The sequence below is a fragment of the Lacerta agilis genome, chromosome 9 (genome assembly GCF_009819535.1).
Source record: "Lacerta agilis isolate rLacAgi1 chromosome 9, rLacAgi1.pri, whole genome shotgun sequence".
Classification (NCBI taxonomy): domain Eukaryota; kingdom Metazoa; phylum Chordata; class Lepidosauria; order Squamata; family Lacertidae; genus Lacerta; species Lacerta agilis.
In genome coordinates, this window is record NC_046320.1 from 13,407,619 (window position 1) to 13,425,633 (window position 18,015).

An 18,015-nucleotide genomic window follows, 5' to 3' on the forward strand; every position below is an offset into this window, starting at 1 on the left:
TAGCCCCTGAAGTGGACTTCGGACAAGATCCAGGCCCCAGATTCCTTTAATGGAATACCCTTGGTCAATGGAGGGGCAGGCTCAAGGGTCTGGAAACCAAGCCTTATGAGGAGCGGTTGTAGGAGCTGTTTAGCCTGGAAAAGAGGAGACTGAGAGGAGATATGAGAGCCATCTTCAAATATCTAAAGGGCTGTCACATGGAAGATAAGAGCAAACTTGTTTTCTCCTGCTCTGAAGAGTAGGACCCGAACTGTGGGGAGACTACCTAAAGGGAACATATATAATCTCACCTTTGCCTTATTCTGTATGCTTATATATCATTGTATGCTTATATAATATTATATATATATAGGCTTGAAGTAACAAGAAAGGAGATTCTGACTAAACATGTTTAGAACCATTGGGTTTTAGTTTTTGGTTTCTTGCTTTTTTTTGTTTTTTTTACATTTGCGGTGTTTTAAAAGCTGCACTTCCTCTTCTTTTAATAGATTCAGGATTACCTACTTCTCTTTTAAACCTCTGTAATAGAGACTCTTAGCATTGCGTGTTGAGGTCCCCAAGACACCCCCCAGTAACTCACACCTGACACATCATATTTGTTTGGGTTTTTGGCAATAATTTAGGCCACAACTTTATTAAAATACAAATTATGTGAGTGGTTGCGTAGGCATTGGTTCAGACTAGCTGTCCGCCGGGACAGAGCTGACCTTCTGTCAGCATGGGAGAATGCCACCTGGGGAGAGTTAAGGAGGCCGGGTGAAGCAGTGCCTCCCCCTCCCCAGGGGTCCCAGGGGCTCTTGCGTGGCCCTGTCCCCCGACCGGGGGTTCGGACAAAAGCATCTTGAGTCCCTGGATTCCTTTAACGGAATTCCCTGCACATCATCATTCTGGAAGGGGTGGACCCACCCCTCCAGTACCAACACAGGAACCAATGCCTAACCGCCAACCTTACAAGTTGTGACTAGTTGCTACTGCAGTAGGCAAAACCAGATGGCAACAGCCAATCAGCCAAATGGACAAATTCCTACTGGGCCCCTGCCCCAAAGCAGACGACCCCATGACAGGCAGTTGCAAGGTCAAGAGCAGAGGCCTAAATAAAGGGAGGGAGGGTGGGTGATCCGAAGCAAACAGCCAAGAGAAGGATCCTCCTTCTTACAGGACACTATATAGGATGCTGGGCTGTCCATCATCAAATTGATACATTAAGTTCTGCTTGGCAACTCACAGGGGCCCAATAGAAGCTGTGGCCAGCTAGCCAATCCGCCCAGCAACAAGGGGTGTCTTCTAGCCCCCACCGCAACACGTGCTCTCATTTGAGAACCCGATTTCTGCACAACAAACTGTAGCTGGAAATAAAACTGCATATAGGCAGTGACTTTTGGGACCTAGCAAATGAGGCTGGAAGCACCCGATGCTATGGGGTTGCTGAATCTGAGCAGGTGTGAATCTAGTCAGACCCTTCAATGGAGGGTCACTGGGGCTCCACATGGGATGGGAATTTAGTATAATAAATAAACATTTAAACACATTATTAGCCAATCCTTGTATTCCTATTTTAGCTGGCTCCAGTTTTGTTTGTGGAAAACACCAGTGCCCTCTAGAGGGGAATGCACAAAGCTTTGACAAAATGTTCCAAATGAAACGTCAAATAAAATGTTATGTGTGTCCTAAAGGGTTAAAAAAAAACACACAAAACCCCAACCCAACACCCATCATCTTTAACTAGCAGATGGTGTAGGATGGAGAAGTATAGTTCTCCTTTATTTCCAACAGCTATTTCATTGCTATGAAGAATAATGCTAGAGACAATATCAACACAGCAGTGAAGCCATAAATATACGGTATATATATATAGGATGAGAACAGATGAAACCTTTGGAAATGAAACCTTTGTAACATTATTTACACTTTAAACTCTTGTCTGGCTTTCTTAACATATTCACATTTGTGCTCTGCAATCTTTTGAATGTTGGGATCATTAAGTGTGCATTCTGTAGAATAGATTATCTAGTCATTTTTTCTTGCTGCTCATTATCACCTGCCATTAAGATCATATCATGTATCTTTGGTCAAACAAAGGTCTTTCTATGCTGGCGGCGGCGGCAGCACATACCTCTTTTGTGTGTTTTGTTGTGTAGCTGATAAAAAAATGAAAAGCTGTCTTCACTTTTTGCTGCATCAGTTTAGCTTTCCTACTGCTGTTAGTTGTGCATTATTTTATTTGTGCTATGCCGTTTCAGTACAATGTAAAAGTCTCTTTGTCTCTTCTGTCTTTGTTACCGCAAGCTGCTAATCTGAATGAAGTGGAGAAAGGTTAGTTGCCTTTTAAGCCTATTTCATTGCCTTGGTTTCTCTCTTCCCTTTTACAGTACTTCAGCTTCCTTATATGGGTTTCAGCCACTGAAACGGCCATCAAAAGATACTTAGCACACTCATCCAAAAGTGCTTTCATTAAGTTTAATCATATGTTGGTCAAAGGTCGCTCTGCAGATCTTTATATTCCAGAACAAACTGTTTAAAATTAAACAGTTTTGTGTTCATCCTACTGAAAAGATGTACTGAAATTTGCCACTTTGACAATGCAACTTAAATTATTAATTTTGAGTTCATTAATATTTCATCATTCATAGGATTCTAATATCAAGAGAAGTAGGGTGGGCTTTTTTTGTGTGTGTGTCTAAATTTCACTTTAGTTTCCTCTACTGAAACAATTTCTAGGACTTTTCACAAGTTTGACCAAAAGGCTGTTTTCTATCCGAGAATGTGTAGCGAGTATGTGCGTGCCTGTTTCCTTTCTTAAGTAATGTATTAATGGATTGTTAAACTAAATACCCAGCCAGGGATAAGAAAATGTGATGGATAAAAAGTTTTAAGAAAGCCCCTATCTCTCTCAGTCTCAGTACTACAACTTAATTGTGGAGATCTGCGTTTTAGATCACGTAGGAAATAAACTTGACTTGATTTGATATGCGGAAATAATTCCTACCTTACAGGCATGTTGTAAAGATTACTGATATAACATATGGGAAATCTTTAGTTGTGCTATATAAAAGCTAAATATTGTATCAGATATCATTTCTTAGGTGTTGTCTAACCTCTGGCTATCTTTAATAAACTAATATATAAATATTTACATACTGTCTTCCCAGGGCAAGGTAGATTTCATTAATAATAAAGCAGTGAAAATGTAAAAACAAAACAAAAAACCCCACAAAACCATATTTAAGTACTGTGTAAGAGGTTACAGCAGTCATTATAGGGAGATTACCACTTCCCCATGGCAATTCCCTCAAGAGTTATTAGGATTACTCAGCAGATTGCCATTTCCATGTTGTTTGGATTCAACTTGCTGGTTTAATATCACCTGATTTGGGGCCAGGAAAGATTGGCGCTTTAAAAACGTGTAGATCAGGGTGTTCATTAATGACACCGGCCTCCAAAGTTCAAGTTGATATCATCTGGCAGATTCATTCTCTCTCCCTTTACACACTCTTTTCTCACACACTCCTCCTATCTGTGTGTGTAAGGAGTGGAGATAGATTACTGAAAATTGTCTTTCTTCCAAACCACTGCAAGCTGGCTGGGCTGCTGTGAGCAGTGTAACAAAACACAATGCCCATGAATTTGTTTTTGCTTCATTGATCTATCTGCCTATACCAAGGCAAAACCACACTCATGCTACTGCTGCCTAAAATGTAATTTAGATCAGTGGCTGAGGACCACAGACAAATTTCAAGAGCTGCTTTAAGTGCTTCAGAGACCTTCTCTGTGTGTCTTACATACCCCCACTTTGAACAACAGACACGTCACACCAGAAACTCAAGATGAAACTCTCTCATTTTCAAAATAGGATTGGTATGTGACATGGGGGCTGCTCTTGAAGAAAATATTTAACTCTCTTGTGCACAGAGAACTATTTAGAGAGGCCCACAGTGTCCTTAACAATAGTGTTTGTGGTGATGCAGAAGATTACAACTAGAAGACTTAATTGGTTTTTGGGATATATGAAATTTTATTTTATAAAAAAAAAAACAGTGGGGGTGGGGGTGTCAAAGTTTTCTCCAGGAATGATTGGTTCATTGTAACCACGTAGAGCAGGATTCCTTAAGTGTAGTCATAGTGGCTGCATATGGCTATCAGGTGGACACCAAGGCATAAAGACTGGAGTTGGAAAGGCATTTTGGAATAAAAAAAATAGCAAAGAGGAAGAAACAGTGAAGGGTGATTACAAGAAGCATAAGTAAGATGGAACAGAAACCATTGATTGGAGAGCATGCTTGCCCTTGGAGACAATGGTTGGGGGCCAGAGGCAGATGTTCATTTCTTATTCATTACTAACCCTTACCTTTTTTCTGTACAAGTCAATAGTTTGGCTGAAAGGGAGAAGCAGAGGCAGTGAGGAGAACTATTGCTAGACCATACCTTGGTTGCACAAAGACCCACTGAAAGAGCCATGGCCATAGCCTAATTTATGTTTCACCTTTGTATTAGGGCAGGCATGTCCAACACGTAGACCGTGATCTACTGGTAGATCACTGGACGTCTGTGGTAGATCACTGGTAGATCAGTGGCTCCCCCCAAAGAAGCTAAAAAACTTTGACTGCCCTTAAAAAACCTCAACTTCTTTGCCCTGCACCCCTAAAATGACCTGAACCACCAGAAAAGGGCTTTCCTTCCTTAAAAAAAGCTCAATGTCGCTTTTCTCCTCCCTAAAGAAGCTCAACAACTTTTATGTGAACCCCAAAAAACACGGCTTTCCTTCCTAAAAAAAGCTCAACAACTTTGACCTGAACCCCCCAAAAGGGGGTAGATCACTGCCAGTTTTTAACTCTGTGAGTAGATCGCAGTCTCTTGGAAGTTGGCCACCCCTGTATTAGGGAAACTGCTTCCCCATGGCTGCTTAGTATGGTCATATGTATCTTGGAAAAGTGTATGTGGAGCCAATATTAAGATTTCTACCTAGCTAAGCATCATAGCCCCTTGTAGTTAGAAATTAGTCTGTTGCTGGTTGTGCAGCAAATGCATGTGAGAGTTGTGTGACACCGGTGTGGTATGGGAACAAGCTATGGAGAAGAAGAACTAAACACAGGGTGAATGGTCCATGTGAGCTCCCATGTAGTCCGCCCAAAGAAGAGAGACAAATCTTTATAAAAAAACTTGGAAGTTTTCGTAGGGTCCCATTTCCATATATTCAATTTGTTCAAGGATATTGGTTGGGGAAATGTCTTTGTCTTGTTAAAACGTGCTGCTGCCTTTGTTAAACCGTCTTAAAACCTCAGCTGTATTATAATATAATGATATTTTACTCAGTTGATTAGTCTATTAGTAGGATGACCGATCTGCTGTCGACTCTGCGCTACGGGGAACATTAATTGTCAAACTGTTAATCAACCTCTTTGGGGCAGTTATGCGTGTCTGCCTGAATTTGCTGGCCTGATTTTTATCGATTGCCCAGAGCAAATCCAACTGTATAAGCAAACAAGTTAAATGGCAGTTTTGCAGACGAAGAAATGTTGCCGAAGAAAAGTCATGAAAAGCGAGATTACAGCGGGAGAAAAAAAGATATTATCACTTGCCAAGTATTTTAGCAGCTTATGTGACTGGAGCTGCTTGGCTGTACTAAAAGTTGCTATAGAAATAAATAGTTTTTTTACGCTTTGCTTCCCATGTCCCGTGGTGGTCTCGTAATGGTGATTGGATATAATTTGTTACAGGTGAGCTATGCGAAGAGAAGCTGGATTTCTGTGCCCAAGACGTGAACCCCTGTCAGCATGACTCCAAGTGCATCCAAACACCCAAAGGATACAAGTAAGCCCTCTATCTTTATAGACCACTTTGTTTGTGTTTTTAATCGCTGCTTTGTCCTCCTCAATGGCTGTGGGCTTTGTTTTTTTCATGGGGGCGAATTCTGCTGTCAGTCCTCATTCAGGGGAGCTGTGATCACAGAATAATGGCTCAATAGATTTTTCCTTTGGTTTGCATGGAGCCCTGTGTAATAACATGAAGATTCTCTGTCGAGTGACCAGTTTCCTAGCAGTGTGGATTAAGTACTGACAATGAAGAACTGAGAGTTTTTTTATGCTCCGTGACAATCCGCACAAAATCCTTTTGGTTACTTGGACTAGGAAGTGAATAATTATGTTAAATTAAAGCTGGATTATGAAGCTGTAATTACATGATGGGTTATTAGCAAGACACATTGGAAACCATTATACAATAAGGAGGTTCATCACCAGGAAGGCTAATCTTTAATTAAATGACATCCTTATTATCATTAATTAGTATGCACACTTGAAAAGTGGTTTTTAATGGACTTTAGATGAGTAGATTTGAGGAACCTGTTGTTCTGATCTGCACCTGTTTTATGTACTACGTTGTGTTGTGCCAAAACAGCAGTGGGCCCATTGTGAGTTGTCATTCTAAGCACATTTAGACACCAGTTTCTATTCTACAGTGCCAACTTTAGTTTGTTAATTTGAGCATTTGTGTGAACTTAACACTCACCAAGGGGAACTAGTAGTTTTATCATCATGGTTCGGTCACATTTATTTGTTCCCTTTCTTTGACCCTTGAGAGGTGGAAGTGGGAAATCCTAAGTCAAGAAACCAAGACAGGCCTGCAAAACTAAGAAACCACCAAGCCAACGAAAGCCCAGCAGTCATGTGTGTTAGTTCATATGGGCTTGGTAAGCCTCTTGTTTTAGTTGATTGCCTGGCACTGTAAAAACGAGGAAAGTTAGCCATGCATTGTAGTTTGCCAAATGATTGACAACAGTCTGCATCTGCCTTGGTGAGTTGCCAGGTGTACAGATCTGCACCATTGAGAGAATGGAGGACAGGTGTGTAGAAGGTGGATGCTTTTCTTATGGGGTGGGTAATATTTAACACAGCTGATAAAACATAGAAGGAACAAAATAGAAAATTCTTTCCAGTAGCACCTTAGAGACCAACTGAGTTTGTTCTTGGTATGAGCTTTCGTGTGCATGCACACGAAAGCTCATACTAAGAACAAACTCAGTTGGTCTCTAAGGTGCTACTGGAAAGAATTTTCTATTTTGTTTCGACTATGGCAGACCAACACGGCTACCCACCTGTAACTAAAACATAGAAGGGTTTTCATTGAAGAGCAGTTAAGTCATTTAACGTTGTTGAAAGCATATTGGTGACTTACCACGTTGCAATTTTTATTCATGATGAATGCAGCCCACAGGTATTAGAAACTGAGGTATGAAAGCCAGGAGCTAAATGACTCCTTAATCCTAGGTTATGGGTGCAACAACAAAATGTCTAGACACGCTTTTTTAATAACAAGAATACAAAGCTGAAAATGAATGAACTGCAGCCAAAATATTATGTTCATTTTTCACATGGCCTAGTCTTTCCCCTACCCACCCCTCTAATAGTCTTAAGAGGGTCTCTTCTCCAGTCTTCAGAGAGTGACTGGAAGTGGGGAGGCAGAAGAAGGTCCTCCTTTCCTTCCACTTTGCAGTTTTAATCTGAAATCTTAGGCACAGTTCTGCGCCCAGAGCTCAGAAACTGCTCGCACTAATGAAATTCCCTGTCGCAAAATGCGCATAGAACAATGGGAGTTTTGAACACTGGTGCCAACGCTGAAATGTTTAACTCATGAAGGATCTGTGCCAGACTGCAATTCTAACTCCACTTACCTAGGAATAAGCCCCACTAAATTCAGCTGGACTTATTTCTGAGTGGACATGGCTAGGATTGTGGCCTACGTCACTGAAATGCTGAGCCAATCCTGGCCATTGTATTTCACAAGTAACTTACCGGTATAACAGCTTCATGTACTACAGTATGTGCTATTTGAGCAGTGTTACAGATGAAGAACAAAAAGCAGCATTCCTAAGAATTGATTAATATTGTAAGTCAATTTACCAAGCAGGTTCAAATGAAAATTTGCTTTTCCTAGGCATTGTACATTGTTGCTAGGAATTATGTGCAACTGATTAGCCAATGTCCACTAGAAATGTAAGGCAAGTAACAAAATTAAGAAATATTCTCTATTATTTGGGATAACATTAAATACTACTTTAAGAAGAAAATAGCAATTTATTTGTAATGACAACTGAACCAGATCCGCATGCATGACTTGTAGTGCCTTTGTAATCTACAAACCATCTTAGCAGAATTTTTCAACTGTACAATATAGCTTATTTTAATATTATTTTTACAACATGCCAAACTTGAGTGGCACTTAGATACACACAGAACATTATTTTTGACAGTTTAAGTTAAATAACAAACTAGGTGAAAGGTATTTTATGAAATGCCTAGGCAATGTTTGGAATATTTAGTACTTGGTTTGGTCTGTAACGAACACATTCCCAGGCAAAAGCAGGAACCTTAATGTGTAATCTAGTCCTACATAAGAATGCATGAGCTGTTGCTAAGAAAAATGCAAAATACTTCTTTTAACCCTTCTACCCCACCCAGTAATTTAGATTTATTGATAATAGATGTGGATTCCCAACCCAATCTATTATTCCCATTCTTGGAATAAATTAGTGCCAACATCTCTTCTTTTGCTGTATTGTTGGATAGTGCTCTGAGCCAGCATAGAATTGACAGATTGATCTTCGGGAAACATAGGTCAGAATGATTTTTATAGTCCAACATTTTCTACTCTTGACAGTTTTTTGTGGTCTGAAGCTGAAGCCTTTCACACCACCTGTAACTTGGTACCAGGGAATCAATCTGGGCGGTGCTATTTTTCCAGAAAAGGGGGGTCCAGAACTCATCTTCTCCAAGTGTCAGTCCAGAGGTTAAAACAAAATAAAATAAAAAATTCCTTCCAGTAGCACCATAGAGACCAACTAAGTTTGTTCTTGGTATGAGCTTTCGTGTGCATGCACACTTCTTCAGATACCTAAAGTGTGCATGCACACGAAAGCTCATACCAAAAAGAAACGTAGTTGGTCTCTAAGGTGCTACTGGAAGGAATTTTTTATTTTATTTTGTTTTGACTGTGGCAGACCAACACGGCTACCTACCTGTAACTAGTCCAAAGGTTGCCACCTTTCATTGTTGCCCTCAGTGCTTGCCTAAACAGGTCTTATCTCTGAGCCAAGAATGTGGCATAGATTAGCTGAAACTCATGCAGCCACTTGGTGTGGTTAAGTTGTTCATAAATTCTATTGGACAGAAGCCAGGGACAGCATCAGAAACATGAGTTAAGCCACATCCTGGGAAGTAATTTCACTTGTGCCTTTGGAGGAGAAAAAAAATGTCTGGAGGATGCAAGCTGTTTGCAGCAGATTTAATTGTTACATCCTATTTGTCAGCTGACCAGCAGAATGTGGAGCTCCTTTTTTAAAATTCTCCAAAGCTTTGCTGCCTCTGCCTAAGTCAGGCTTCCTCAACCTCGGCCCTCCAGATGTTTTTGGCCTACAACTCCCACGATCCCTAGCTAGCAGGACCAGTGGTCAGGGATGATGGGAATTGTTGTCTCAAAACATCTGGAAGGCCGAGGTTGAGGAAGACTGGCCTAAGTCTATGAGAAACTTAGACTTATTATTTGAAAATCCAAGAAACTGCTTCGGAAACTTCATGTTTCTATGTAACACACCTTCACAAGGTTTCTAAAGCAGGTTCCAAGAAATTTGAAAGGGACCCCCCACCTACCAGGGGTCACCTGATAGCTTGCATACAACAGCTCCTATCTACTTGGTCAACCTTGATCGACACATTTGAAGATCTTTGGAGGCAGTGAGATGGAGGCGGGGCCTTAGGAAAGCCCTGCTACCTAGTGGCCAGGTAGTTGCCGAACTCTTTTCCATTCTTCCAGAGGAAAGGAATAAAAAATTAAGCAGTTTTTCTTCCTAAACATTTTCTGAAGATCTCACAACCTAACATATGACCTTGATAAAATAAACTTGACGTTACTCATTAAAACGTGGAGCCAAAACTAAATCTAGCATCTCATTTTTCATCTTTGTTAGGTGAGAAATGCATTTCTGTTCATGCTAATTTGACATGAAGTGTAATATTATTTCAGTCAATGTTTGGAAGTTAACATGTATAACATGTATATAAGCTCTGAGCAAAAAATATTTGCCTAGATCTCTCCAACTAAGGTTCGTGTATTTGCTAATTTTGAAAAAGTATGTGTGCGGCTCCAGCTGCAAAGAGAGCTGTCAGAATGATTCATGAGAGCCCTCAAGATGTACATTCTGAATATTTGATATAATGTCAGATAATCAGACAAAACAGAAAACAAGGCAGAGCTGACAAACATTAAATCGTGGTCTCTCATGCAAAGCAAGGTCTTCGATCAATATACCAGCTTACACCACCAAGCTCTAAAATACTTTCTTCAAAGTACAGAACAATGCATCTTGAAAACTGAAGACATTTTTTTTCTTAACAACCATTGTCTTTCCTTCTTCCCACCCTTAATTCTCCAGCTTCCTGCTTAGCAGCTAGAAATTGCAATTACCCATGTATTTCCCACTCTGCAGATGCAACTGCACACCAGGCTATACAGGAGATCACTGTGATGTTGACTATGACGACTGCCAAGACAACAAGTGTAAAAATGGAGCGCAGTGTACAGATGCAGTGAATGGTTATACATGCATATGCCCCGAAGGGTACAGGTAAGGGCAATTCAGAAGAGCATGACAAAACATCTGCTTTCACTTCTAAAGAATAACTTGTTGCACATAATTATGTCTTTGTTTGCATATAGTGGACTCTTCTGTGAGTTTTCACCACCAATGGTCTTGCCTCGCACCAGCCCATGTGATAATTATGAGTGTCAAAATGGAGCCCAGTGCATCATCAAGGCCAATGAGCCAAACTGCCAATGTTTGTCAGGTTACCAGGGCGACAAATGCGAAAAGCTGGTCAGCATAAATTTTGTAAATAAAGAATCCTACCTGCAGATTCCTTCAGCAAAGATTCACCCCCAGACCAATATCACTCTTCAGGTAAGGCAAGGTGCTATTAAATCCACTGATCATAAAATTCCTAGCATGGCTGCTGCTGGTGGGAATTATGGAACCCTCCCCATGTTTCTGACAACATTTAGGACAGGAGTGGGGAAACTGCGGCTTTCTAGATATTACTAGACTGTAACTCCCATCATACCTGACGATGGGCTATGACGGCTGGGGCTAATTGGAGCTGGAATCCAAAAGCATGTGCCAGGCCATGGATTCGCCACCCCTCATTTAAGGCATGTAAAGGTAAAGGTAAACGACCCCTGACAGTTAAGTCCAGTCCCGAACGACTCTGGGGTTGCTGCGCTCATCTTGCTTTACAGAATGAGGGAGCCGGTGTTTGTCCGCAGACAGTTTTTCCAGGTCATGTGGCCAGCATGACTTAAGCCACTTCTGGAGAAACTAGAGCAGCGCATGGAAACGCCGTTTACCTTCCCGCCGGAGCGGTACCTATTTATCTACTTGCACTTTTTGTTGTGCTTTCAAACTGCTAGGTTGGCAGGAGCTGGGACCGAGCAACGGGAGCTCACCCCGTCGCGGGGATTTGAACCGCCGACCTTCCGATCGGCAATCCCAAGGCTTGGTGGTTTAGACCACAGCGCCACCCGCGTACCTTTTTAAGGCATGCGCTTTACATCATTTGCCACTGCTGCATTACCATTGTGGGTTAATGATTCCAAGCCACTGCCTCTTCACTGCATAAGAATGACGGTGATGGGTGGGGGAAGGAACATTTTTGGGAAAGTGGAGACCAGGGCAAAGGGTCTAATCCTTTCCCCATTGATTGTTTTCTACCTACGACTACCTCTTTCCAAGCTGCTTTTCCCAAGTTGTGTTTGCCACATCAAGTACAGTTAACCTCCTAGTTTGGGTAGGTTTAGGAGAAAAGCAGCGACATGCGAGGAAGAGCTATGCTGTTTTAAATGCCATGACTGAATATACCGTGAGTCTGTCTCAATGTGATGCATAATATGGCTCCAAGCAAAACAGCACTAATGGCTCTGGCTCTCTAATATTACAGAAAACTGCCATTTCAATAATAATGAATTACATTAGTGAAAATAAATGTTTGAATTTGTTACCTGGGCAACCCTATATCTATCTATCTGTCTGTCTGTCTGTCTGTCTGTCTGTCTATCTATACAATAACACTTTTTTTCATTTGAAGTAAATGTACTTTTCTGAAATGTCTTTCCTTCACGGTCCTCTAATGAAAACTTTGCTTTGCCACAAGATTGCCACAGATGAGGATAGTGGAATCTTACTGTATAAAGGCGACAGAGACCATATAGCTGTGGAACTGTACCGTGGACGAGTGAGGGTCAGTTATGATACAGGATCATACCCATCCTCTGCCATTTACAGGTTGGTCTATAAATAATAATTCGTTTTTTTATATAGTCTTCATATCTTTCTATTCTTTCTACTGAGTGACACTAGGGCTGGGCGATATCTGGTTTTCAACCTCACAATATATCACCAGCTAAATATCGTGATATACCAATATATTACGATGTCTGAAATAAGGATGGAACTCTGTAGAGGTGAACAGGGTAACATCTCAGCAACCGCTGCTACTTGGGGGTTTAAAACTGATAAATAATGATATTATCAAATCACCTCATGGTCACTTCCATCAGCAGGCAAGCCAAAATGTATTCCATTAGAACCTTTGGTTTTGGGCTTGGCTACCAAATGGTGGTAATTCAGAACAATCCAGGGTAGAGCGATGAGTCATAATTAATATGAATAATCTGGGAGAACATTGAACAAAAATTAAAATTTGATGCATACCATGATATCATAGAATCATGGAATTGTATAGTTGGAAGGGACCCCAAGAGTCATCTAGTCCAGCCCCCTGCAATTCAGGGAATTCAGCTAAAGCATCCATGGCAGATGGCTATCCAACCTGATGGCCAATATGAAATTTAACTCAGAGACAGCATGCTTTTAAAGATTTCTGGAGAATATATTAATGTTCTATGCAGTTTTAAGGGTAAATTTAAAATTTATGAAAGCATTAGGTTTATTTTTTAAAAAAACAACAACAATTAAACTTGCATATGTTTAACAGTTTAATCTATTTTCAACTAATTTAAGCAATTTACTAGTGTCAAGTTGCATCTGCTCCCCTACTCAGGGCCGAGTGCAATTCTACATATGAGTAAGCCCCACTGAGCTCAACTGAAACCTGCTTCTAGTCCCTGTTTTTCAGGGAGGGAAAGAGCATAAGTGGTGGGGCCAAGGAAACTGGTCGAAGAAGAATTATTCTGTGTTCACTTCCGTGGATCTGTTATTCCCCTCTCACATACACGCAACTCTTGAGGATAGTAAAGAACCCAGTGCAATGTCTGCTCATCCTGCTGGGGATGAGCGTTGAGCAGAGGACAGGGTACGGCTACGGCAGGGGCTGAAGCCACCTTTCTACCACCACCAATGCCTGTCGAATAATTCCTCTCAAATGGAAAACTGGAATTAAAAGACTAAAGCCGTTTAGTACAGTTGTTTTGCAATAATATCAAAGGACCCAGATGTTAGTCGATTGCTAAGAAATTTATATGTAGTCCAAAGAAAAGTTATCCCTGTAAAATTCTGCATTTTCTATATAATGAAAGCTGGCTTTTAATATTCCTTGAAAGGATTTTGAAATATTCTGTTCATTTTTACCATGCTTTTCTTACAGGACCATAATTTGTGTAACCAATATGTTCTTTTTCCACATGCATACATTTAATCATGTTGAATAAAAACAGGATTACCGTAGACAAAAGTACTGACATTAAACATTAAAGCACAAAAGGGAATAAAGATATACTTAAGTGTATTTTCCCCCCTTGTTTAAAAACTTAGAAGAGATTGAAACTAGATCCTTGTATTTGAGGAACTGGAAAGACTCGGGGATTATTGCTCTTGGGTTTATATTTTAGTTTCTGCTTTTGCCAGCTATTTTCTGGGAAGCAATGTGCAACCAAAGCTCTGCATTATTTCCATCTTGATGCATTCCAGCTTCCTTAATCCATCACAGCCGTCTATAGTCCTTTTCTCCTCCTAGTCAACTTTGAAAGTCAAACGTGATGCTTCTCCAGCCTTATTATCCGTCTTCCATAGAAGAGCTAGGATCCATAGTCAAGAGTTTCCCATGTGAGCATTGGGGCTCCTTCAGTTCTCCCCCATGCTGGTCTCAAAATAATTCAAAGTATTTCACTGGAAATCAGTCTTTGATGAAGCACAGAAGTCTGCAGTTGGAGACGGATGCTGGGCAAAACCCCTCTGTGTGCATCAATGTGTTTGACTTTGTGTGTGGGTTGTTTTGGATCCCTCTCAAATATTTTAGCGCTTCTAAAATATTTTAAGGTGCTTACGGCACTGAGTGGTGATAGCCTCTCCAGTCTCTTCCATAAATTGGGTATTTATTCACACAAGCACTGTGACATGGAATAGTTCTGTCTATGGAGGAGAGCAGCAGCTCCTGCGTGGCGTTGCCAGATGTGACAATTTGGTTCAGAGGAGCAGCAGCGGGGAGATGCTAGAGCAGGGGTCAGCAAACTTTTTCAGCCATGGGCCGGTCCACCGCCCCTCAGACCATGTGGTGGGCCGGACTATATTTTTTGGGGGGGAAATGAACGAATTCCTATGCCCCACAAATAACCCAGAGATGCATTTTAAATAAAAGCACACATTCTACTCATGTAAAAACACGCTGATTCCCGGACCGTCCACGGGCCGGATTGAGAAGGCGATTGAGCCGCATCCTGCCCCCGGGCCTTAGGTTGCCTACCCCTGTGCTAGAGGGGAAATGAAGTAAAAGCCAACCCCAGGTAACCAAACAAATGGCAAAACAAACACAGCAAATGTCTGAGGGCCAAATTAGACAGGGCATTTGATGTATAATTGCAATTAAGGTATAATTTTCAAAATTTAAACAGCCATGTGGAGAGGAGAATATCAACTGTGATATTCAGGAAGGGACTGTAGTTATGATGAAAACACACACACCCTGCCACTTTTGTTATTTGTCCATAGAGGGAAGGTTCCATTGGTTGCAATAGCTCAAAGGTGAAGGCGCAAACACACTTGTTTACAAACACCTGATCTTTTGCGTGTTGAGGACCCCAAACCACCCCTCAAATAAATTCACACCACAGACATAATTTTGGTTTTTGGCATGATTTTGGCCACAACTTTATTGACTTACAAGAGACGTGAGTGGTTGCTTAGGCATTGGTTCGGACTATCTGTCCCTAAGGACAGAACTGACATTTGTCAGTAAAGGGGGAAACTTTCCGGGTAGAGAAAATGAGTGGGAATCACCTCTCCCCTCTTCCCACAGGCTCCCAGGGGCTCTTGGGTGGCCCTGGCCCCCGACCGGGGGATACGGACAAAAGCATATAGAGCCCCTGGGTTCCTTTAACAGAAATCCCCACACCATGAAGAACGTGGAGGGGCAAACGAATATGTCAGCAGTCCCCTCCACCAACCATCATCAATGTGGAGGGGCAAACCAAGTCACCAGTCCCCTTCACCAATTCAGCAAGATAAGAACCAATGCCTAACCGCCAACCTTACAAGTTGTGACTATTTGCTACGCAGTAGGCGAAAACCAGATGGCACCAGCCAAATGGAAAAATTCCTACTAGGCCCCTGCCTCAAAAGCAGACGACCCCATGACAGGCATAGCAAGGTCAACACAGAGGCCTAAAATTAGGGAGGGAAGGGCGGGTGATCCGAAGCTCGCAGTCAAAGAGGCGGAACACTCTGCGAACTAACCTTTCATAACAAGCTGGGCTGTCCATCATCAAATGGCAACATATAAATCTCCCAAACAACACCCAGGGCCCAATCATAACAGTGGCCATCCAAACTAACCCGCCCAGCAAATTAAGGGGCAGTTTGCAGGCCCCCACCGCAACACGTGCTCTGCATGAAGGAGAACCCGCTTTCTCAAAATGCTTGGAGTGCTGCCCTTTTATTCTTGTCTCTACTGAGACTCTCGTCCTCTCTTGTGATAATTGGGAGGGGCCGGGCATGGTTTGCCAGGGGAATTCTGAAGATTTATATTGGCCCAGGGACGGCCGAGTATCAGCTAGGCCTGTATTTAAGTGTAGTCTCTAAGAATTGCAGGCCTGCATACAAGAAGGTACCATGCTCCGAATGTGGCGGAAGAAAGGTTTAAAGCAAGACTTAACAGTTTCTGGGTTGCCCTATAATATGTCTGTCTTTGAAGTAGCATGGCGTTGGCATATTCCTTTAAACAATAAAAAGGTCAAGGGTTAGGGCTGCAAATAGTCTGTTTTGGGGACTTTAATTGCCCGTTGACTTTCTCATCTGTATGTTCAAGTCATCCAGGAAAGTGCAGTTCTCTGGGATGCCACAGGTCATGATACCTGAACATCTAGAGAATCTTGCCTAGAATCTACAACTGTTCTCTGCAAAAACAGTAGCACACCACTGAAGACAGCCAACAGCTCGAAGTTGTTTGAGTTCACTAAGTTATGTGCATAACCAGGAAAATTGTCTTAGTTTATTCCTTGTAATTTTCTGAATATTGAATGTCTGGCTATTCATCTACAGTATACTGTGTTAAGGAAGAACATTCAATGTCTCGTATATTTAAAATATCCTTTATTCTTCTTCCAGTGTTGAGACAATCAATGATGGAAACTTCCATATAGTTGAGTTACTGGCCATGGATCAGATTCTGTCTTTGTCTGTTGATGGAGGAAGTCCCAAAATCATCAGCAACTTATCTAAACAATCCACTTTGAATTTTGACTCTCCGCTCTATGTAGGAGGTAAGGAAACAGTGTGTACATTGTTTCTATTGTGAATATAAATAGCATATATAGTCTGGGGAAATGCAAATTATATATTTCAGTTAATACACCAATTGAAGCAATATTTATGACAATTTCTGGTTTTACAGGTGTGCATTTTTCTAAGCCAGCATCATAGCAGAAATGTTAGCTGTATTTTAATATTTTGTTGGAAGCCACCCAGAGTGGCTGAGAAATAAATAAATAAATAAATCATAATAAATAATGATTTCCCTCTATCGGTCCATGATAGTGTTCTCTCATACTGTATTACGGTGTGGTACGCTGGTTTGACAGCCATGGACAGAAAGTCCCTACAGAGGGTGGTGAAGACAGCACACGACATCATGGGCTGTCCCCTGAGTTCACTAGACATCATCGCAGGAGAACTTTGCCTCAGAAGAGTGAGGAACATTCTCAGGGATGACTCACACCCTGGCCAGCACCTTTTTAATCTCCTGCCCTCAGAGGAGCAGGAGATATAGAAGCATGATAAGACACACCAACAGTTTAAATAATAGTTTTCACCCGTGGGCCGTGAGGCTGCTGAATGGAAGACAGCAAAATTGCAGCTGACGTTCGGGGTTGGAGGTTGGACGACAGCATGTAACAAGGACTGAATGATTGTGGTAAACGTGCTACAGTGACAATAAAGTATTTCTATTTCTATCTATTGTTGTTGTTGTTGTTGTTATCAGTGCAGTTGGATGTTTTTGCACCCAGCTGACTTTCCACACCAGTGTGCAAAGAGTATGTCCTGCAATTCTCAAATCAGATTGCTTCTGGTTTTGTGGGGAATGCATCATAATGCAGTATTTTTCAAGAATAGATGTGGATTGTAGCTAACACCATGTGTATACGGCTTCAAAAACCAGAGGTGGGCGTGCATAGGATGCAGTGTAAACAGGAATGTGTACATAGCCTGTGAGTCTGGCTGCATTCAGATCCACATGGCACTACCTTCGGGTGAAATGTTATCCCATCTACATGGCAGGCATTTAACTGCAGTATCTACTTGAGACTAGGGGACATCTAAATTACCCAACAGGCAATCAGCAACCACCATGTGTTGGGCAAAGTCCAAAAATGTAAAGCGGTAATGTTGTGACTACTAAGTGTGCCTCCACATTATCCATTCAGTCAACATAGCTCTGTAGAGATGTGGTGACTGAAAATGTTGCTTTGTAATGGTGAGGAAATTATCTGGATATCTAAATGTACCCATAGCTAATCACAATT

General features: G+C 41.6%; 1 protein-coding gene across 8 annotated transcripts in view; it reads left to right on the forward strand.

Moving 5' to 3' along the window:
* SLIT2 (slit guidance ligand 2) overlaps positions 1-18,015 on the forward strand; it is a 226,834-nt gene that overhangs the window by 202,206 nt on the left and 6,613 nt on the right. For all 8 annotated transcript variants that reach the window (XM_033161243.1, XM_033161248.1, XM_033161244.1 and 5 more), the window contains 5 exons: positions 5,715-5,808; positions 10,478-10,615; positions 10,708-10,948; positions 12,195-12,325; positions 16,601-16,755. In XM_033161243.1, coding sequence (XP_033017134.1) covers positions 5,715-5,808; positions 10,478-10,615; positions 10,708-10,948; positions 12,195-12,325; positions 16,601-16,755 — 759 coding nt within the window. The remainder of the gene's footprint in view (positions 1-5,714; positions 5,809-10,477; positions 10,616-10,707; positions 10,949-12,194; positions 12,326-16,600; positions 16,756-18,015) is intronic.